The sequence below is a fragment of the Micromys minutus genome, assembly GCF_963924665.1.
Source record: "Micromys minutus genome assembly, chromosome: 18".
NCBI lineage: Eukaryota > Metazoa > Chordata > Mammalia > Rodentia > Muridae > Micromys > Micromys minutus.
Genome location: NC_137953.1, coordinates 26519987 through 26542974, shown reverse-complemented (window position 1 = coordinate 26542974; position 22988 = coordinate 26519987). Strand labels below are relative to the sequence as shown.

The 22988-nt window shown below is 41.0% G+C and overlaps 1 protein-coding gene across 2 annotated transcripts in view; it reads left to right on the top strand.

Annotated features, from left to right (window-relative positions):
- The first annotated feature begins 1891 nt into the window (after positions 1 to 1891).
- Positions 1892 to 22988, top strand: part of ZNRF2 (zinc and ring finger 2) — a 63350-nt gene continuing 42253 nt past the window's right edge. For both annotated transcript variants that reach the window (XM_080932258.1, XM_080932257.1), the window contains exon 1: positions 1892 to 2487. In XM_080932258.1, the coding sequence (XP_080788384.1) occupies positions 2028 to 2487 (460 nt within the window). In that variant the 5' untranslated portion in view covers positions 1892 to 2027. The remainder of the gene's footprint in view (positions 2488 to 22988) is intronic.

Below are 22988 nucleotides of genomic sequence, written 5' to 3'. Positions count from 1 at the left end.
GGAGGCCATAGCATGATGTAGCTTAGCCACATACATACGTATACACTCATACATGTAAAAGCATATGTTTTATAGAAGAGTAATTTTGGTACGACTGGAAAACAGGAACACACTCATTCACTGAAAAGCTACCCTGCTGCCATAGACTGTTGAATGTCTAATGAATACCATGGTCAGAGCTAGGAAGCCATTGTTACACAGCACTGTCTTCAGTCCTGGGAATGGGGTGACTGGTAACATGTGCGGGGGGGGGGGGGGGGGGGAGACATTAGCTACATGATGAAATACGAGGTATTTTATATACAAGCTCTGAGTAGCTATATATCATGTGTTATACATATATATACACACATATATGTGAAACTACATTTCTTCTTCCTCTTCTTCCTGCTTCCTCTTTTTCTTCTCTTCTCCCTTACTCTTCTCCTTACTGAGACTGGTTTTGGCTGTTTCTTAGGCCGATTTTGAATTCTAAGGTTCAAGTGATCCTATGATCCAGTCTCTCCAGAAGCTGGGATCTACTACAGGCCAGCCTGTCCGGAAGGCCTCACTTCTTCTTTTTAAAAAACCTAATTTGCAGCTGAAGTGATGGCTCCCAAGTTAAGGACACTGGCCGCTCTTGCAGAGGAAGTGGGTTTGATTTCCAGCACATCCAGGTGACATTTAACCTTAACTACAGTTCCAAAGGATGCAATCTCTTCTTCTGACCTTCACTGTGGGCACCATGGACACGTGGGGAATTTACATGCAAAACATTTACACACAAGACAAATTAAAAAACAAAACAACAACAGAAACCCCCTTCATTTCCTTATCTTTTGAAACAATCTCTAAAAGCACTACATAAATGACTCACCGTAAATACAAAAGGGGAAAACCCTGACAATTCATTTTTGGAGTTTGTACAGCAAGAGACCTGCACATAGACAATGTGTCTAGCACCCTCCAAATGGGAGGGTCAGAGCCAGCTAGCCCAAGCACCAGACACAGGAAGGCATTTAGAATTCTGTTAAGTTCCATTTAAAGAAACCACAAGATTTTTAAGCTGCTATTGCTCTGGAGATTTAATTCAAACATTCTGGGCAAGGAAGCTAAAGTCCAAAAAGGTAAAGTAATTTATTTCTGCATAATTTGGCTTGGTGTTGGGCCCAAAGGCTGGGTCTCAGGGAGAAGATAGTCTCTACACCTGAGCTTTTGCTCTACCCTTGAAGGTCAAGCTGGATTGTCATTCGTTCCTCCAATTTTGTGCTCTTTCTTTCTCCCAGAATAATTCTTATCAAGTTGGCTCCAGCTTTCCCATTGTTTTGTTCGGTCCTTTGCTCCTGTACTGTTTTTTGTTTGCTTTAAATCGTCTTCATTGCTGGGATTGACTTTTTTAAAAATTTGTTTGCTTAATCGGTGTATACAATACCAACGAAGGTCAAATCTACCCACCCAAAAAGTCCAGACACAGGGCACTGCCACGAACTCCCTCCCCAGCCAGGAAAAGGTGCACTTGCTTTTCTCCGGCGTCCACAGGCCACGTGCGGGAGGAGGGGCCGCCTTCTGATTGGTGCCTGGAGTCTCCCTGGAGGGCGGAGCCACTTGTCTGTCCATCACCACATGCTGGGCGGGGCCTGGGCGGGCTGGCCTGGTTGTGGGGCAGAGCTAGGGCAGCGGGACCCAATCTCTGCGCTTTGCCTCCACTCGGCCGCCGCTCCTCCAGTGCGGGCCGCAAGGCGACGGTTGCCCGGGCGCGCGCCGCCCGTTCCTCTTTCCCGTTGCGAGCGGCTGGCGCGCAGGGAGGCGGCCCCCAATCCGGCCGGGCGCCTCCCACTCTCCGAGCCGCCGGGGAGCCGGAGGATGGCGGCGGTGGCAGCGGCCGCCCGGGAGGAGGCGGTGCGGAGGCCGCGGAGCGCGGTAGCAAGCGGCAGCGGCCCGTCGCGGCGGCCCGGCAGCGACCGCGTCCGCACGGCTACCTGAGCACCCGCCGCGAGCTGCGTCCTGCCTCGCTCGCTCGTTCGCTCGCGGCCCGGGGCGGCGCGGACATGGGCGCCAAGCAGAGCGGCCCCGCCGCCAACGGCCGCACCCGCGCCTACTCGGGCTCGGACCTGCCCTCCGGGACCAGCGGCGGCGGCGGGGCGGACGGCGCTCGGGCGGCCCGGTTCGCGGCTCCGGTCCCCGGCGCGCAGCAGCCCAGCGCCTCGGCCGGCGCGGCGGCTGCGGCTACTGCTGCGGCGGCCTCGGCCCCGGCAGCGCCCCGTAGCCGCTCGCTCGGCGGGGCGGTGGGCAGCGCAGCGGGCGGCCGCGCGGCGCAGTCGGCCTTCAGCATCCCCAGCAGTGGCGGCGGCGGCGGTGGCCCGTACGGCTCACAGGACTCGGTGCACAGCAGCCCAGACGACGGCGTCGGCGCTAGGGACCGGGACCGGCCAGCGGGCGGGGGCCCTGGCGGGCCGCGTCTGGTGATCGGCTCGCTCCCGGCCCACCTTTCCCCGCACTTGTTTGGAGGTACGGCCCCCTGCCCTGGCAGCGGCTCCCCAGCTGGGGAAGCGCACCCCCACCCTTGCAACGCGGTGAACGGGAACAAGTATTGTTTTAAAACAAACTGACGAAACAGCCTCGTGGTTGTAGCTTTTAGTACCAGGAAGTCTGGGGAGATCGGTGGCTGAGTACTGTAGTTCTGCCCCGAAGCTGAAGGGCGAGCAATTTGAAAGGCCCAAAGCCAGAAGGGACTCACGTGGACGTTTGAGTGTTTGAAATAGGGAAGTTATCGCTCCTTTGGATCGACTCCTAACAGAGCTGCGATCCTTTCGTCTCTGTAAATAGCCCTACCTACTTATTGGGTACTTGTTTTCTGGGTGTATGTGTTAATGCAAAGTGTTGCTTCACCCCTAAGAAACTGCTACTTTTACAGTGTGGCTAATGTCACTACTGCTTAGTTTGAAGCAGATTGTGGAAAAGTTCAAGAACAGTTATTTAAAGAGATACAATCTTTATAGTGATCGCAACTCTACCTACAATGGCAGTAATTGGACAAGGTCTTTCGAAGACCGGTGTTGACTAGAGTTAAGGGACAATTTAGAGGTCAGTGATGTGCTTTTATGTTTGAAACAGAAAGGATGCAGTTGATCGTGAAAATGTGTCAGCCGCACAATGCCACCTCCTTTCCTTATGTGTCTGGTATTATACATTCACACGTAAGCACAGAATGATGTAAACTTCATCCCTTCAGTTTTTAAGACCCTTTTATTTCACGTGTTTGAAACTAAGAAATTTGGTTAAGTCGAGTGGTTATTGATTTGTGTTCGAAAGCAATCCGAATCTAGCGTTAGTTCGTGAGAATGTCATGTTTAGTTTCTACCATCTTAGTGATGTTTTGCAGGATTGGTGTGAAAGCTTTTAGCAATCTTAATTTTTTTTAGTGGTTTTGTTTGTTCTCTTGTTTTGTTTATGAGGTTCTGGGACTCTAACCTAAGTAACCGAGCTTGTTAGGCAAGGTCTTCAGCACAGAGCTTAACCTAACCTGGCACTTCAATAGGGTGCTTTAGGTGAGTTTTGCAGTGTCAATAATTACAGCAGCGTTTTGAAAGTTGAAGCATTTTTAAAAAAAAATCTTGTTTTTGAGGAAGTGCATATGTCCTTACTGTCGTTTGAGGTTCTGTCGTTTCCTAAGAATTATAGAGTGATGGGCACATTAAAAAAAAAACACATCTTTTAAAAATGAGGTTTCATTGAGCAGTTATCATTGAACAAGAAAAAGGACTAGAAAAAGTCTATTTTGAAGTTAATATTTTGTGTACTGAATATTATTCAGTTTTTCTTAGGGCTGATGAGTCTCTTTGACAAGAGTTGTCAGTATGTATGCTTTTATTTTGTTAAAGTAACAGTTTGGAGCAGGGCAGCTAACTGGCCTTCCTGCTCTTCCTAAAAAAACCCACAAGACCTATTTGGCAAGCTTTGCGCCTTTTTTAAAAAGCTAATTCTTAGATTTGCGTACCTAGCATGTGGCTCTTTAGGAGTCTTGTGTTAGGAAGACAGTTACCCTGGGGCAGTCTTTGCTCATCCAGGTCTCTGGTGAGGTTGACTTTTGAAGTCATCAGTTGTGTGGAATGGTTTCAACTTTTTCCTCCAGTTATTAAGAACTATTATAGACTTTATCATTCTTGGGACATTTGAGAAATGACTGATTTATGTGAGAAACGTCAGTTGACAAGGCCTAAGGGATCAGAAATGACCTTACTTGAGAAGGGATCAAAACTGTGGCTACCTTAAAATACTTGGTGCAGACGGTGAAGGCCGTCCGTGGTTTTACTTCATGAGACTTGCGTGTGGGTGTCAGCTGGCGGGTCACAAGAGAGACTAATGGAAGCCCGCTTCTGATCATTCCGGGATGGAGGGAGCTAGATAATGCTGTCGTAAGTAGTTAGACTCGATTCTTTACTTTAACTTCATTTTATTATGCATTACACCAGTGCATTTAGTCAGTTACAGTTAAAGGTTGAGCATATGCAGTGTTTATTGAGTTATGAATTGTTAGGGCACATAATGGACTCCAGCTGAAAAATTGAGAAAACAAGTATTTCTAAATTAGCTGAAAGTACTTATTGTAACTATATAAAGCACTGATGTCTGTATTGTTTCTTAACCAGAAAGTATGCAACTAAAAATACTCAAGAGAATCAAGCATACTTTGTAGACTCTTAATGCTGTATATTGAAAGAGAAACCTAAACTGCCATACACTTCAAATTGTTTTACCTTTAGGAGTGTAGCCAGGAGATCTGTAAGCTTCTCTGTCACAGTGAGTTGCCAAATGAGTGAGGTTGTCTGTGGTGATTGTTGCCTTTACTCTCTTTGGGGTGTATTGGCCACACACATTCTTTTTCTCTCCCTAGAGAATTAAGTGACTGGAAGGGAGGTGAGTAGCACATTTCAGCTTGTAGGCATTGAGTTCTCATGGAGGTTAGGATATAGTTAGAATCTGTGTGGAGTTTTTAGAGCAGGGCTGGCTTGTTTTCATTTACTTCTAGGCTGGTGAGATGAAGGCTGTCTTTACAGTGAGCACAAGTCCTCTCTCTCAGTGCTGATACAGTTCTGCTCCCAGATTTATTTTAAAACTGGTCTCTAAGAGCATCGTTGACATTTGAAAGCCTTGATCTCTTAAAGAGGATTTGTTTGACTTTATTTTATGCCTATATTTTTCCACTACATTGCTGATGCTCATAAAATTTGTTATTAGAAGTAAAATAGTCTCTCCTGATGTAGCAGTCAAAGGAGTGAATTAGACTGTTAAAATACCCCAGTGAGTGAAGATTATTTCTAGAGAAATCATATGGACTTCGGTAATGTATCTGTGTCTGGTAGTGAGATTGTAAAGTGAATCACTTTAAGGCATTAAACCAGCAGCAGTTCCTTGATTGCTTTTGGCTGCTTAATTGTCTTGAGCTTATTTGGGTGTGGTGTGCTTGTGAGTAGTTAAGCAGCCTGTAATTCAGGTGTCTCCTGTTATTTATACTGGAAAGAAAAAAAAAAAAAACAAAGACTGAGCCATCATTTAAAATTTAAGATTTGTGTTCCTAGGAAATTTTATTTAAATTAATTTTCGGCATAGATGGGAAGTTTTATGGACTTGTTCTTGGTCATTACTTATAAGAGGTACCAAAATATTTGAATTTGAGAAATTGTAGTTAATCTGCTCTCCATTCTTGGATTTCCTTTATACAGTTGATCATTTTCTTGGGGAGGGGCAGAAGTTGCTTGCTGGTGTGAAGGGGAAACCATGCTGGTAACAAACCACTTCTGCTGTCCCTGCCAAGGGACCTGGATGGTTAATATTTCTCACTTGTAAACTCCATCTATCTTTGAAGACCACAGGTGATACCTTATGTTGCTTGCTGAAGTGTGGCTTCTGTCCTGGATGGCTCTGCTTTGGGGATTGTTTTGAAGTAACCTTAAGGTTGGAGGAGTGGGCTGAGTTGCACTGGTGGTCCTTTGAGAGCTGCAACACTTGGTGGTGGGGAACTGTCTGTCTCTGCTCACACAGGAAGGCCTGCCGGACTCCCTTCTCTTGGTTGCTTTGCCTGGTGACTAGTGAGTAGGATCTTAATTGCTGTCTGTCCATGTATTACTCATCTTGTGAATAATTTTGTGGAGAATTGTCCTAACAGTCTACTTATCAGCTTCACTGGCTATACACATGATCTGCCATGTGGGCAAATGGCCTGAGAGAAAAGTTCATGAACTGATTTATGTAGCAAAGAATTTTCTTTTTTGGACTTACTTTCTTATATAAATATTTTAAAGCATTTTAAAATGCAAGTTTGCTTAAACTTTGTGGGTTCTGAACCATTTCTAAATGTAGGTTCTAAACATTAACATGTTTAGAAATTGGAGAAATCATGGTACTTTGTTTGAACACAAGGTTCAGAAAAAAACCTATGTTGTAAGAGTACTTGGGGCTTTTTTTTGTTTGTTTGTTTGTTTGTTTTTATGTTGCTTGTTAGTAGAGTATTAGAAATAACATCTATTTGATGCAGTACATTTTTCTCAGTATCTGTAGGTCAGGAATCTGGGCACAGCTTAGTGGGCCAGGGTGTTGGTGTGGGCACTGGGACTGTTGCTCTCATCTGAGGAGGATCTGCCTGTAAATTCCCTCAGGTGGATTAGCATAATTTATTTCCTTGTGGTGTTTAGGTTCACAGCTTCTTACTCTTCTCCCCCTCCTAATTCTTAGTGGAGTCATTGTAGAATAATGGGTTTTGTCCTGACATCTCCCTCCCTCCCCCCTCCGTCCTTTTTTGTTTTGGTTGGTTGACATTTTGATACAGGGTTTTTCCGGTGTATCCCCAGCTGTCCTGGAATTCACTCTGTAGACCAGGTTACCCTTGAACTCAGAAGAGATCTGCCTGTCTGCTCCCTAGTGCTGGCATTAAAGGCATGCACCACCACTGCCTGGCTTGTGAGCTTGCCATCCATTTATATTGTTTACTTTGGTCCTATTCACTCCGCCATCAACCTCTTCTCCCTCCCCTTCGTCCTCCCAAATAGTTCTTCTTTTACTTTCATCCTCTTTTAAAATCTGGATTTCAAAAACATGAGCTATTTGTGTTGAGTCTGGCTTATGTCATTTAACAATAACTAGCCATTTCTGTCTGTCTTCCTGAAAATGACATGTCACTTTAAAAGATCTTATTTCATGTATATGAGTATTTTGATTGTTCATATGTCTTGCACATGTCTGTGCCTGCTGCACAGGAATTCATGAGAGGATGTCAAATCCCCTGAAACTCAAAATTGTGAGCCAGAAGTTTGGAGGTATGGTGTATATATTAGGAACTGAACCTCCTCTGCAAGAGGAATCCTGAATCATATCTCTATTCCTTTATGGCTGACAGAACCCCACTGTCAGTGCATATGCCATATTTTACTCATTTATGAAGGAGACCTAGACTGGTTCTATAACTTAGAACAGTGTCACTGAACGTGGATGTGCAGATATCCCTGTGGTACACTGATTAGATTTGTTTGGGTATGCTCCCAAGAGTAGTGGCGCTGGTTCATAGGATAGTTCTATTTTTAGTTTTCTGAGGAGCTTTTCTACTGATTTCCATCGTGGCTTGTTAGCTTCAGTCCTAGCAGAGATCATATCTGTTGTATCTCAGGCTCAGTCCATCACCTTTACCACTTTTCATTGCTTAGTGCATTAGGCCTGGCCTACACTCAAGGGGGAGGGAAGGGTTTAAACACTAGAAAGTGGGAATTAAAAGTGGTCATTCTAAAATCTGTTTATCACATTGAGTATAGACTTAGGTTGATCAGCTTAACATATAACTTAGTTTAAATAAACCTCACTTTTTAATGACTTTCCAAAAGTGTGGTCATTTGTGTGGCAAGTGTACTAAGTGACCTGGACTCAGTCCTTTGAGAGAGTCACACAGTGTCAAGAATACAGATATGAGGCTGCCCTTGCTTAGTTCCCTCTAGAAGTTGAGAAGACTGCTGACTACTGTGGTGCCATGTAACATCTTCTGTGATAGAACCTTAAGCAAAATGCTTAAGTAAGTATAGATTGTGTTGGGATTGTGGGGAGGAGAATTGTTGGAACTGTTTCGGAAGGATTTAGAATTTTTGGTAGGGAACACACTATAGACTATGAAGAGTCCACAGAAGCTTGATTTTGTGGAGTACACCTGGATTGTCCAGTTGGGGAAGGAGTCGTGCTCATGGTAAGGCAGAGTAGAAAACTGGACTGGTTGTTGGCGTATGGGAGGGAGCGATGGTGGAGCAGAGGCTTGTCTGTGGTTTCTCTTATTAGAGTTGACCTGATGACATTCCAGCAGAGATTGAGAGGGGCGAGCCCGAGACTGGGACAGAGAGAATTTAAGTCCAGGAACAGAAATTAGAAAGGCCCTGCAGCGAGGCTCTTCCAGGTATCTCGGTCTAGAGCAGGGTTGTGGGGTAGTTGAGCATAAGGGTGGAATGCCTTGGGACGTGGTCAGGGATTCTTGGCTTTGCCTAGGCCGGATTTGAGAGGAGAATTGATGTAACCTTAATGGGTTTAAAAAGATGATTGTGGGTGTGGGAATAGACAGAAATCCAAGTCAGTGATGACTGTAGATGAGGTTTAGCATCGGAGTAGCAAGATCCGTGTATGTGTTTAAAGATAGAGCCAAGAAAGACTCAAGGTTTTGGTTTTTGGTTGTTTTATTAACATCCTGCTAAACCAAATTTACATTTCTTCTGCTCTTGGAAATTTATTAGAGAGATGGAATTATCAGAACCCAATATCTACATTTGGTCAAGGTATGTGATTTTTGTTCCAAGGGTACAGCCTAAAGCACTGTATTGTTTTCTTTTTTAGGAATATGTGAATGTTTATTTTCCCTTCATGAAATCTCCTGGGAATGAGAATTTTCATATAAGTGCAAAGTAATAAACATACCTTGAGTATGTTTTTCAAAAACAATAGTTATGAAATATATCTGAAGCTAAGTAAAATAATTCAAGTTTCAAATATATTCAGTCAATATTTGTAACTTGAATAAGATTAGCCTGACTGGTTCATTAATTTATCTTATTTGCATATATGTAAACAGGATGGGGCCTAAATACAATATATATGTATATATAAGTATATATACATATTGAGTTATTGCATGTGATTTATTCCTAAATGTCAGATTTTGGGTTGAGCAATACATTCCATTTTTATTGATTTTTGTTTCACTAGCTTTAGTCTTTATTGCTTTTTTTTTAATTTTAGAGTTACATTTGTTTTGTACCTGCCTTATTTTTCATGTATTCTGTAATGTTAAAAACACAATTAGGCTTTAATTACCTCTCTGTACATTTAAGCCTTTTCCATAGCGTCTGGATGCTTCATGGTTTCATCATCACACATTCGTTGTCTTAAGAGAAATCTTTTGTTAGCTCCGTAGTTGGCACTTTGTGCCTGGAAACTCTTTTAAAGTGTGGCTTTAACATTTGTAGTTGGCAGCTCTGTTGTTGTTTTGCCACTTTTTGTTAATAGAAGCAACACTATAAGCTAGAAGCAGATTGCATTGTGGTCAGAAAATGTTAAGAATCTGTGAATGGGGGCTGGAGAGAGAGTACTGTTGAGCACTTGCTACTCTTGCAGAGGATCTAGGATTAGATCCCTGTACCCACATGACAGCTCTAAACTGCTTGTCACTCCAATATAAAATAAGTATGTAAATATTAAGAGGTAAATCTTGTTGGGCAGGGATGGTACACACCTTTAATTGAAGCATTCAGGAGGTAGAGGCAGGTGGATCTCTCTGACTTAGAGATTAGTCTGCTCTACAGGACAGCCAGAACTGTTACACAGAGAAGAAAAGGAAACCTAGCTCAAAATAGTATTAAGTAGGAAAAGGTGAATCTGTTTGTGATGGATCGATCTACCTTATCTGCTTGTGCTTCAGCAATTCTCTTTCATTCTGTGTGTGTGGGGGGGGCTTGTACATGCAGTGTGTGTATAGGGTGTGGGGCATGTACATGCAGTGTGTGTATAGGGTGTGGGGCATGTACATGCAGTGTGTGTATAGGGTGTGGGGCATGTACATGCAGTGTGTGTATAGGGTGTGGGGCATGTACATGCAGTGTGTGTATAGGGTGTGGGGCATGTACATGCAGTGTGTGTATAGGGTGTGGGGTATGTACATGCAGTGTGTGTATAGGGTGTGGGGTATGTACATGCAGTGTGTGTATAGGGTGTGGGGCATGTACATGCAGTGTGTGGGGGTCAGAGTTCAATGTTGGATGACTTTTCTATTGCTTTTCAACCATATTGTGTATGGGGTTATGCCTGCACGACAGGGTGAACTTAAGGGTTTTGATAAAGCAAGCACATGAAAAACGTGATGAGGATTCTTTGCTAACAACACGAATGTATTAGTTAGCCTTACATTATATAGTTGAGCTCTATTTATCGGACCTCCTAGAGAGAAATACACCAAAAACTTCTGGTGATGTGCCTTGGATTTTTGCTGCCTCTGCAGATGTGGGCTGATTGGCAGAGTGATGTCAGCTGAGACATACGCATGTGCAATACACATGCTGAGAGGGAAGACCCGTGGAGGACATGTGATGTTTGGAAGGCTATATAAAGGACTCGGTGGACAGTGATGGAGACTGAGTCAGGCTTGCTTTTAGAGCTAGCTGTGCAATGCTGTGGGTCTTCACAGATCTTCACTTCACTGAGAGGGGCACAGCTGAGAACTTCTGGTGTCCTTCCTGGTCCCTCCTGCTGACTCTCGCTGAGGCTGAGGCCTGGCTGTCTCTGTTAGGTAGTGCCACCTCTGCTGATTCCTGTTTGCTATCCTGACTCTACTGAACTGGACTGCTGGTGTGTCTGTGAAGTGTTTGTGAGCGATTGAACCGCCACTGCCAGCCTGTGAACTGAACAGACAACACAGAAGGGAGTTGCTCCAAAGAATTTTCTAGACAGGTCCACTTCCCCATATCCTTCCTTTCCCACTACCTCTAATGGGTGGTGGGCTAAAAGGGACGTTAAAGCATTTAAGAGCCATCATTAAAAATAGATTTGAAAAAGTTAAAGTTACAACAGGGAGGGAAGGTGGGTAACGTGCATGTATGTGAGGGAGAACCAGAGGTTGACACTGGGTGTCTGTCACTGTCTACCTTTAGTTGAACATGGAGCTAGTTTTTTCTGTTTCTGATAGACTGGCTAGCACTGCAGAATCTGCCTATCTCCTTCCTATCAGCACTGGGGTAACAAGTATATCTCATTGGTCTGTGTGCTAAAGATCTGACCTCAGCAGCTAGCTGATTCTAAGCAAGCACTACCCACTAAGCCATCTTCCCAGCTCTAGACCTTAGTTTTTTTTTTTTTTTTTTTAAGGTTTATATATTTATTTATTTAATTTATTTATTATATATAAGTACACTGTCACTGTCTTCAGACACACCAGAAGAGGGCATCAGATCTCATTACAGATGGTTGTGAACAACCATGTGGTTGCTGGGAATTGAACTCAGGTCCTCTGGAAGAGCAGTGAGTGCTCTTAACCACTGAGCCATCTCTCCAGCCCTACACCTTACTTTTTAAGATAGTTTCTTGCTGAACCTGGAGCTCACCTGGAGCTCAGCTAGATTGGCTGCCAGCAAGCTCCAAGGATGCTGGGTATCCAGACACAGGTTCTCATGCTGGTGCAGCAGCCAGTGTCTCTACGTCTTATGTTTTTAAATTTCTTCATAGTTCTTGTCAGACTATTGACTTAAACTTCATAGCATATTTACTATGCCAGGGTTGTAGTAAAAACACTGCAAATATTGATTGCTTCCTAAGATGTACTTGAAGGCTACATTATGATATTTTAAAACAGGATTACTGGTCACTAAAACTATTGTCATATTTAAATCACATAAAAATGTATTCTAGAAAAAAGCAGTGTGCTATTGGTGTAAAATATATGTTACCTTGACTTATTGAACAAAGAAAGGTGATATTATTTGAGGTCTTTGAATGAGACGGCCATAGAGTTGCCTTAGAAGGAAAGTAAAATACACTGCTTAGAGCTTGGCTTTTGTTTGTTTTTTGTTCTGTTTTTTAAAAACATTTTTATTGTGAGATAAGGCATCCCTTTTTTGAGACTCCTGATAATGTGCTTGCATTGTGTTTTATGTATGCATACATATATGATGCTGGTATGTTTGCCTTCTACCCTCCTGACTATTCAATTACTAGTTGCTTTTACTTTTTGTTTAGCTTTTTGAATCATTTGTGGGGCATTTTCTTCAAATATTTGGTGGTTTTGACTGTTCATGTAAACACTAAATTGATGCACTTGTAAGCTAATTGGAAGCTTTCTGCACATATAATCATTTGTTTGAGCACTTAGGAATGTCAAACTGTGTTCTCTTGGGCATGGTCATATTTTCCAGAAATGGCTTTTCTTACATGTAAGAAGGCATCCAATATGCCCCCTGCACAGACTACATGTAAGCCAGCTGCAGGCTTTTAACTAATACTCTTACTTGAGCCTCCTGAGTGCTGGAATTACAATTAAAAGAAAGATTTATTTTATATACATTTATCTGTGTCTGGGTGACTATATATGTAAATGGGAGGTGGGTTGTAGGTGTGTACAGCAGGGTGTTCAACTCCTGGGAGGTGCGATGCTGGCTTTTTACATGGATCTTGGGATCCAAACTGGGGCCTCATGATCTGAATAGGTGCTCTTGACCTCAGAGCTATCTCTTCAGCTCTGGGAGATATGTTTTGCTTTTTGAAGACTTACTTTTGATTGTATGTATAGAATGGTTGGCCTGCATGTATGAAAGTACACTGCATGAATGCCTGGAGCCTGCTGAAGCCAGAAGAGGGTGTCATCTCCCTTGAGGCTGTGGCTTGCCTTGTGGGTGCTAGGAACCAAACCCCAGGTTCTCTACAAGATCAGTAAGAGCTCTTGACCACTAAGCCATCTCTCCAGCCTGAAGATAAAGCGTTTTATTCCCGTGTTAAAGGATTATCGCAAGAAAGAGTTTTTTTTAAAAGTGTCTTTTGCTTAGATTTAGTATCAAATAACGTATCTCTGCCTTTGACCATTCTGTTGTCTCATGGTCCACAAAGGTACCTCCAAACACGAAATCGCTAATAGAACTGGGATTTCCTAGCTATTCAAAGTCAGGGGGCACAGCCAGGCAACTTATAGCTTCTTGCCTAGCCTGGTGTGGAATGTTGCCCTTTGGACAGACCTTTATGCCAAAAAGGCTGAGTCTGCTGTAAATCAGGTTGTGCCTTTGCTCTCCTGATTTTATGTGAAAATTACCACTCCTTTATATGCTTTCCAAAGACTGAGTACTATTTTTCATTGTATTATTAGACTAATTTTGTATATTAATTTTATATATTTTATTTTGGGAGCTGGTGAGATCAAACCTGACAACCTGAGTTTGGTCTCCAGAACACACAGAGTGGAAAGAGATCCATTAGAGCTTCCTTCTTGTCCCCTCTGCCCCCCAAACTGTAAGCCAGCCCCAGTCAAATGCTTTCTTGTATAAGAGTTGCTGTGCTCATGGTGTCTCTTCACAGCAGTACAGTCTTTAATTGGCAAGAATGTCATCATACAGTTTTGAAACCCACTTTTCTGATTAATGTGTTTAGGGTATTTTTCCTGTGAGAGAACATATAAACCCAGTCCTGTTTTTAGCTATTGTGTATTTACATTTCTATGATACATACGCACTGTAGCTCCTTAAATCCTTCTTTATGTTGGGCATTTGGGAAGGTTCTAGTTTTTGTGGCTGCTACAGATTAGGCAGGACCCTGCATATGCTAGTCAAGCGTGCTCCTGCTGAGCTCCCAGCTCTTTCCAGCGTTATAAGTATCATTGAGTATGCCGTTGTACATGCACAAACTCTTGTAATATGGATATAATTTGCTAGCAGTAGGTCTAATACAGTGTGGTACTAATCACGTGAGATCATTGCTAGACTCAGGTGTAGGACACCATCTCAAGAAAGCTGCAGCTTTTGCATGTATGTACAAGCCATGCTCCAGGGCTTTCCAGGCCACCAGTACTCAGGTTTCTTGGTAATTTCTCAGGACTGGCTTTGAGTCCAAGGATTCCTGTATGCCAAGCAAGTGCTCTAACACTGGGCTGTAACGCCAGCTCTTTTTACTGTTTGAGTCAAGATCTCATTAAGTGGCTTGCCTCAAATGTGATGATCCAGTTGTAGCTTCCAGAAGAGCTGAGATGACAGGCCTGTGCTACCACACCAAACTTCTCAGGTTTGGTGATTGAGCACTGAGGACACAGTTCAGCTCGGGGAAAATCTGCCATTATTATTGCAGCGTTATTATGAAAAGTGTAGAAGGGCCAGCACAATGGAGCCCTCCCTTCCTAAGAGCTAGAAAGGAAAGTTGGCATCCCTTTCACTGGGGCTGTGGCTCCCACAGACACATGCTCTAAGTGCCTGCACCAGAGAGCTCCTCTGAGTCTTTCTTGCTAGCCACTTCACTTATTTGGATTTCATTATGTCGACATGATTAATTGGAAATTTGCCAGTCCACTTACTGACTCTAACCTTCATCCGGCCTCCCTGGAGCTTGAGGCTGACTCAGAGCTCCATTCTCCAATCACAAGGAGTCCTTTCTAGCTTCCATTATGGATGTCCCTGAAGCATAAAGTCAGGTGTGTTCCAATCGCTTTGGAAACTTAAAAAAAAAAAAAAAAAAAAAAAAATTAGAAGTTCTGCCAGAATCTTGGGGGGAAAAAAAACCTGACAAGTTCTTTATTATACAAGAGTTACCAAGAAATAAAATTTTCTAGTTAAACAGAATGAACAATTTAATTTTCATTAACCAACCCTCCCTAAAGGTGTACAATTTCTGCTGACTTTACTGTTAGATATTTTAGTTTAGAAAACTTTTATTTTTCCTGTTTTGCTAATAAAACCTTTTCACTTGCATTTCTTGAGAACTAGTGAAAATAATCATTTACATGTGCTTATTGTTAGCCATGTTTGTTACGTTTTTAAATTTTGCCTATTCATCAACTTTGCTCATTTATTAGCAGATACATTTACTTTATAGTAATTGTGGTTTGTCTAATGGAAATACATAGTTGGTTTTTTGTGTATATACATATTTCAAATATATCTTATACCACTGAGTTATAAAATAAGGTTTTATTAATGAGGCTTATTGTATTGATATTTAATAGATACAGTGTTATAAATTTAAATTAAAATGGTATTTATAAATTTGTTCCTATAATTGAAGAAAGAAAAGATCTTTACTTTTTTTCCCTCTTCTTTTCCTTGTTTCTTAGACTAGGGTCTCACTAAGTAGCAAGTGTCCTTGGCTAGCATGGAACTTGTATGTAGAGCAGGCTGTCCAAGTTAGTTTCCTATTGATGCTGTAACAAATCTCCTCAAAAGTGGTAGCCTTAAACCACACACATTTGTGATCTGATAATGCTGTGGGCAGAAGTTTGCATTAAGTCTCAAATCAAGGTATTGGCAGAGTGCTTCTAGAGACCTCTAGGGCAATCTTGCTTTCTCTAGCTTCTAGAGGCTGCTTGCATTTCTTTCCTTATGGCCCTGTTCCCATTCTTAACAGCTACCCACATTAGGCCAATTGCTTTTCACACCACCATTTCTCTATTTTAGACTCTTCTACATTTAAAGGACCATTGTAATTACCTTAGATATGCCCAGGTAATGTTTTTAAGATCAGTTAATTAAGCAAGCTAACTTCACACGCAGCCTTAATTTTTCTCTGTTGTGTAACCTAACATATTCCAGGACTTGGAGTATATAGACATTGTTAGGAATCTAATCTGTCCACCTTGATAACTCTTGAAGGTAACTCTTGAATGTCTTTACTATGTCCTATGCTGTTTTTGATGTAGCATAGAGAAAGAAAAATGATTTAAGAGTAAAGTTTATGTTTTTAAAATGTAATTTGAATAAATTTAATATTTACCAGCTATTATAGCAAAAGCCCTTTATAGAAAATTTAAGATAGCTAAATACGTTGTCTGTTTGTTTTTAGGTTTTTCTCTGAAACATAGCATAGGGATGGATGGCGTTTAGAACACTAGGAGAAAATGTATCTTCTAATTTCAGCCTGAGCAATCCAAAGCAGAGTTGTCTTCTTTTTGTTCATATTAAATAAATTGCTTAATTTGTATCTATCTGTTCATTACAGAGTTTTCTTAGGATACTTAGTGACCACATAGAACTTAATGGTTAAATAGTAAGTAGTCCATGAAAATGTGATATACAATGTTTTGTGTTTTGACTTTTTATAGAATAGGTATATTTCATCAGATTTAAAAAGGGAACCTATAACCCTAACTTGATTCACAATTGATTGAAGATTCTTTTTGTCTCTATAATTTTTTTAAAAAACTTTGTGTATTAAGCATGAAAGAGTGAAGGGGTACCTGTGCCACTCTTTGGAGGTCAGAGGACAGACAGCCTGGCTTGTTGGTCCTGCCTCCACTTTGCCTCATGGTCTCTTGTTTGCTACTGTGTACCTCAGGCTGCTCATACCTGCCTCTCAGTGTGTTGTGGGAGCACTGGGGCATGGGAGCCAGAGACAGGGACTCAGTCCTCCCTCACCTCATGCAGGCATTTTCCCTAGGGAGCAATCTCTCCAGTCCTTGGCAGTACTCTTTTGGGGTGGGGGCTGGGATCTGATGGTTTTGTGTGATTCTGTTTGGAATCTTTTTTGAAGATTTATTTTCAAAGTGCTAGCTGGCAGTAGCAGAAAGAAATCTGTATTTGTAGAATTTGATGGTTGTCAGGTTTTTTTTTTGTAAACTATATCTTAAAACTATTACAATGTTTTCTGCCTGAATGAGCTCTGTATACACAGATTCTAAGGATAAGATTGGACGATTTTAACCAGTACATACACTATGTCATGAAAATGTCATTAACACAGGTGGGGTGGGGGGAAAGTACTTTTCCTTTCCTCCTGAGAGTCTGCTTAATGCTTTCTGTTGCTGTTTCTGTAACTAGTTTGTTTTTGGACATCATATAAATGAAGCCATACCACATGTGCTCACTGGCTAAATGTGAGGAAAGAAGTTAGAATGGAGAGTCACTGTAAAGGACCATGAAACCCTCTCCTCTATACTGAAATATTGTGAGAATACCCAACGTGTTTAACTGATGACAGACATTTAGACTTTAGTGTGTGCATATCTCTAGTAATAGAATAACCAGAAATTTATATTTAATTTGTTTCCACTTAATCCATTCTTTAGTTTTCAGATATTGGTTAAATTTTAGGATTTCATTAAACTTTAGATAATTCACTGCAACAGTGGGGTATAGTGGTTGGTTCACTTTCAGATTGTAAATCATCACATCTACAAAGTTCAGGGAATTTTATTTGTAGGACCATGTTTCAAAGTGTAGGAGACACTCTACTTGTTCAAGAAATATAGAGGCAACATGAGAACAAAGATTCGAATGTTGAGTGTTTATGGTTGTAGTTTAATCTGAATATTTTAAAAGTCAAGTAGGTAATGGCAGATTTGTTTTGCAGTCGTGTGTGTGTGTATGTGTGTGTGTGTGTGTGTGTGTGTGTGTGTGTGTGTGTGTGTGTTTAGAATTAACCATCACGATGGTCAGGGAGTCGGGCCCTCTGGAGCTGAGAGCCCCCAAATTGAATGTTTCTTTAAGATTTGCCTTGGTAAAGATGTTTTGTCACAGCAATAAAAAAGTAACTAAACTAGTTCCTTGAAATTTGGAAAGGTAGGTGTGCATTCCAAGACTATGCCTCAATAAACACAAAATTGGGAAATAAACATTTCTTTTTTTAAATGTAGAGGTACTAGGGCAAGTGGTCTGAATTAACACCAATAGATTGCATTATTTTTCTTTTGGCTAAGTCTTTGCTAGCCCTGTAACCTTCAGTTTAGTTCTGCTTATGTGATGAAACCTATTTGGAAAAGGTTCTAGTTAAGGATTTATTTACCACAGTATAGGGCACCTCACATTCTTTACAGCTTTAATAATCAGATGGTAAGTCAAGGGACCAGATTGCATTCTTTAACTAGAAATGTGGAATCTCAGGCTACACTCAGACTGACTGCTGTAAGTCTGAATTTTGAGAATGTCCAATAGATTTATGTGCACTTTGTTTTGTGAAGAGCATCAGTGTAACTTACATGCTGGGAAAAAGCAACTCATATCTAATACAGTATGTGAGTTACTTTGATCCACTTTACAAACTGGTTGGTTTCCATGTCTATATTGATGTTATCAACTAGAACATATACTATTTATTTTAGAGCCTGTAGTACTTTGACTTTGTCTTTCTTGGTGCTCCTGACTGTAAAACGGTAATGCTATTGTTAAATCTTGAAGTAACACATAAAAGGACAAGTGCCTGAAAATGTATTCTCTGAGAAAAATAGCACCAAAACTGTGACTGCTCTAGTGTATACACACACACACACACACACACACACACACACACACACACACACACTCTCTTACTTTTTTTGTGATTTCTTCTTTATCCTTCATATCCTCACCAGATGCTTGCTTGATTATTGTACAGTATGCACATGGATTTAATAATACACAAATATGTAGAGACTTTGTAGTCATCATTTCACAGAACTGGTATTATGTCTTAGACCCTCGTCAGCATCTTATTTGTCTCACTTTACTATTTCCAGGTTTGTTTAAAACTTTTTGCTTTTTTATGTGTACGTATGCATTTTGTGTGTATGTGTACCGCATGCAGTACCCTCAGCCGAGAAAGGGCATGGGGGTCTCTTAGAATTAGACTCACAGATGGTAGTGAGCCACCCAATGTGGGTGCTGGGAACTGAACATTGGCCCTCTACAAGAGCACACACGCTCCTAACTGCTAAGCAGCAGTTTTAGTGATATCACGTGGTAAAGAAATTAGACACATTTCACATTGTTTCCCTAGTGATCAGTTGTTCTTGTACTCTAATATACTGATAGCTATCATCTCTAAAGGACTTCTGGATAGGATAATTGTAAAATTACTTGTATTGAAAAATTGATTTTTTTTAATATATGAAAGAATACAGCATATCTCTACCTATCTATCTAGAAATGAATTTTTATTTACCATTAACTGCTAAGAAATTGACCATTTGTGATTTTGCCAACAGTCCTTTGGTTAGCATAGTGCTCCTGTGGTAAGCATAGTTTTCCTAAAGTTTATAGTTTTCTGTTTTTTTTTCTCCTTATGGGCACATCCCAGCACAGATGTTCGATAGGAGGCTTTGGTTTTAGATGTCATGTCCCTGTTATTTTTAAGTAGCTTTTCATATTGATGTGTTACATGGAATGACTATGCCATAGTTGCTGGTTGGTTTTGCACTATAAACCGTACTGTGGGAACATTTGGAGACGTGGTTTCGTTTGTACATGTGCCCTCTGGCAGTAGTTTTCACACTTTTTCAAGTACTCAAAATAATTTTTAATGCTGTCTTTTTGAGCTAGGCTTGTAGGTGAGTGATTCAGCACTTCCTTAGCCTGCCCAGGGCCCTGAATTCAGTCCTCAGCCCTGAATCAAAACAACCCAACTTGATTTCTTTATGTTGTTTATATTTCATGTTTTGTCATAATTGAGCATTTCAATAGATAAAATTTCAGGTCTATTATAAATACTAATCTTCTAAAAACACCCTTTTAAGGGGGCTGAGAGATGGCTTAGTGGTTAAGAGACTGGATGCTCTTTCTGAAGATCCATGTTCAATTCTTAGCACCCACATGGCATTCACAATTATCTGTGACTCCAGTTCCAGGGGATCTGACATTCTCATACAGACATACATGCAGGCAAAACACCAATGCACATAAAAAATGAAAATAAATAAATCATTAAAAATGTATTTAAAGATACTTTTAAAACTATGTCCAAATATAAATACTTTACATATGATTTCATATATTAAATTTTATTAACATTTTTTATTGCTATCAAGCTCTACATCGTAAACACTAATTGCTATTTTAATAATAATACACAGGTAATTAAAAGTAAAATTGAATTGTTCAAAATTTAATATATACTTAGCATAAGTAGGATTTTATTGTGAATGCGATTTTGTTTCCTCGATTCTGGGGATAGAGTCCAAGGCCTCACGCATATGTTTCTTAGTGCTACAGGCTAAGGGATGTAGTGATGGGTGATTTGACTACAGAAAATGTGAGAACATCCAGTGCTTCTTTGGTGTCTGGTGTTTTATTCTGTTTGTCCTTTCTGTCTTGTGTATTAAACAATTGTAATGAATTATGAAGTGGGAGGAGAGCAAATGAAATGGGAATGGGATGGAACCTGGATCACTTCCATACTCAAATCCATGTGAGGAGGAGACCTTTTTGCTAGATTGTTAGTATTTTACTTAGTGATTCACAGGATTTCTAAATGTATTCTGTTGGTTTTTGCTATGTAAATTCCAAATATCTCTTTTGAGTTTAATGCTTTTTTCCTCTTATAAGGAAAATATACATAAAGGTTGAGAAAATCAGTGTCATAAAAACCTTTTATCACACACATTCAATGTTCATGAATCTGTTATCTGACTCACCCCTATCCCCACCCCCAAGCAAGTCCCAGACATGTCATTTCCAATGTGGACATAGTCATTTATTTAATGTTAGTCGTCTTTCCCTGGTCTTTAGATGTCTCCTTTCTCTTCAGTCTAAGGGGCTCGTAGTAACTAAAATGTAAAAGCATGGCAGTTTGCCTTTCATGCTCAGACTTCACTGCTCCTTGGACTCATTTTCATACAAGATGCAAGGTTGGGGTCAGTCTTTAAAAATTTGTCTGCATTTTTATACCCAGATGTCCTAGCACCATTTATCAATCATCTGTAGTGCAACTGTTTCATAAAATAAATGTCTTCTTTTCCTGAAGCTTGGGACCCTTGATGTCAGTGTTTCTGGCAGAGTGTGTCCCACAGACCAGCAGTGTCATCATCATCTGGCCATATGCAGATTATTGGCACCCCTCCCCCCACACACTGAAAACATGGTAGGGCAGGACAGCTGCAGTCTGTTGTAATAGAATCTCATGTAGTTCTGATGTATGCTTAAATATAGGAATGTAAGTGTAATGGCTGATGCTAGGCCACCAAAGAATTATAAATCCCTCTTCAAAAAACTGCAGCTGCCTGTTTGTAATTCTACATTTCCATGGTTTTTCTACACCTTGTCTACCTAATATCATGAATTTTCTGGGTTATGCTGGAGGTTATGGAAAGGAATCTTACCTAGGTTATGGTAACAATGAAGGCAAAGCCCTTTAAAGGCATCATTCTAACAGCAAAAAGGCGGCTGCTGCTGTTTGTTCTCTATCTATCTGTATGGGTGTCCATCTTGTGTTCAGTCCCAGGAATGTGTAACACACTCGCCAGCTCATTTGATGTTCTCGTTTTTTAAATTTTGGGTATTAAATTAATTTCTATCAGAAGGATAGGTCCAAGTACCTATTGCACTATATTTCTGGGATAGCTTTTTCTGTTGACTTGAGAAGATTTTTCTAGGTTTCTGTTTAGGAAAATGTAAACTGAAGTGTTAGTGTGACAACATTGTCAGCCTGTATGTTATGCTATTGGGAACAATTATATACACTTAGGTGAAATCTTTTTAAGAGATTTAGAGCAATTATGATTCCCCAACCTGTCCAGACAGGGTTTCTCTGACTATCCTGGAACTCACTCTGTAGACCAGGCTGGCCTCTTGAATTCAGAGATTCTCCAGCCTCCAGAGTGCTGGAGTTAAAGATATGTGCCACCATTACCCAACTATGACTTTCTTGCATACTCAAAAAGTAACAGGAAAAAGGGAAATATGCAAAAGGCAGGTAATATCTCCGTAGATCTGCATTACAGAGGAGCCACCTCACTTGTGGAGCTTTGTGTGAGGGTGCTGGCCGTCAGACTCCTGGCTTCATGCTGTGTGTCCTTGTGCAGCAAGGTCCTTCTCCACTGAGAAGCCAGCCTAACCCTCAGTTTTTGATCCTTGTGCTTCCACTTGCCCAGTGCTAGGATTACTGGTGTGCACACTGTTGTCCCATCTGTGTTTGAAACAAATAGTAAGTGCATAACTTGAGTTTTATTTTTTAGTTATATACAGATAAATTTATTGTAATTTTGTACAGCCTTTTTAACTTGACACATCTGACTTCTCATGAAGTCCAGTGTGAACTGTTTTTAAGCTGTGTCATGCCAGTACTTTAAAGGGTTGGGATTGCTTCAGTTTTGCTTTTTGAGGCAGGGTCTTATAATCCAATTATGAGATAACAGGCTGGCCTTGAACTCCTGATTCTCCTGCTGCTGCTTTCTGAGTGCTAGGATTTTGGGCATATACCACTGCACCTGACACACTTTGGATTTTGGAGTTAGGGTGCTCAATCTGTATCTGTTTTGGATTATTGTCACTGTTGTATCTCTTTGGTGGGAATGCTATGTAAGGAGGTGCTGCTGTGCTACTCCCTGTCTCTTTGAGACTGTATAGAGTGATAGTTTGGCAACTTGTAATCACATGCATTAGAGCAGCTGGTAAGTATCTACCAGAATTCTACTTGGAGAGCATCTTGCCTTTAGATGCCATTTATCTACTCTCTTAGCAAATGTGCTTAGGCAATTCCATAATGATATGAAACTATTTTATTTTTTCCAAATGTTTCAAAAGATACTTCAAAATTAGAGAGGCTGCACCTTGTTTCACCTTTTGCTAATTTGTTCTTATAGTTTTTTGTACTCTTGATTGGAAATTAGGGCTTTGAGCACAACTGGCAAATGCTTAACCACTGAGCTGTCTTTATCCTGGTCTTTTGAGACAGTGTCTCACTCTTAAATTGAAATGTTCCTGCCTGCCACGACCACTGGAATTAGGAGTGTATATATACTACTACAGTATGAAACTTTATACAGTTGGTGGGAGGGGGTCCTGAAGATTGAAATCATTGCTAATAGGCTAACATGCTAGCTAAGCTTCTACCCTGGTTACAACTCC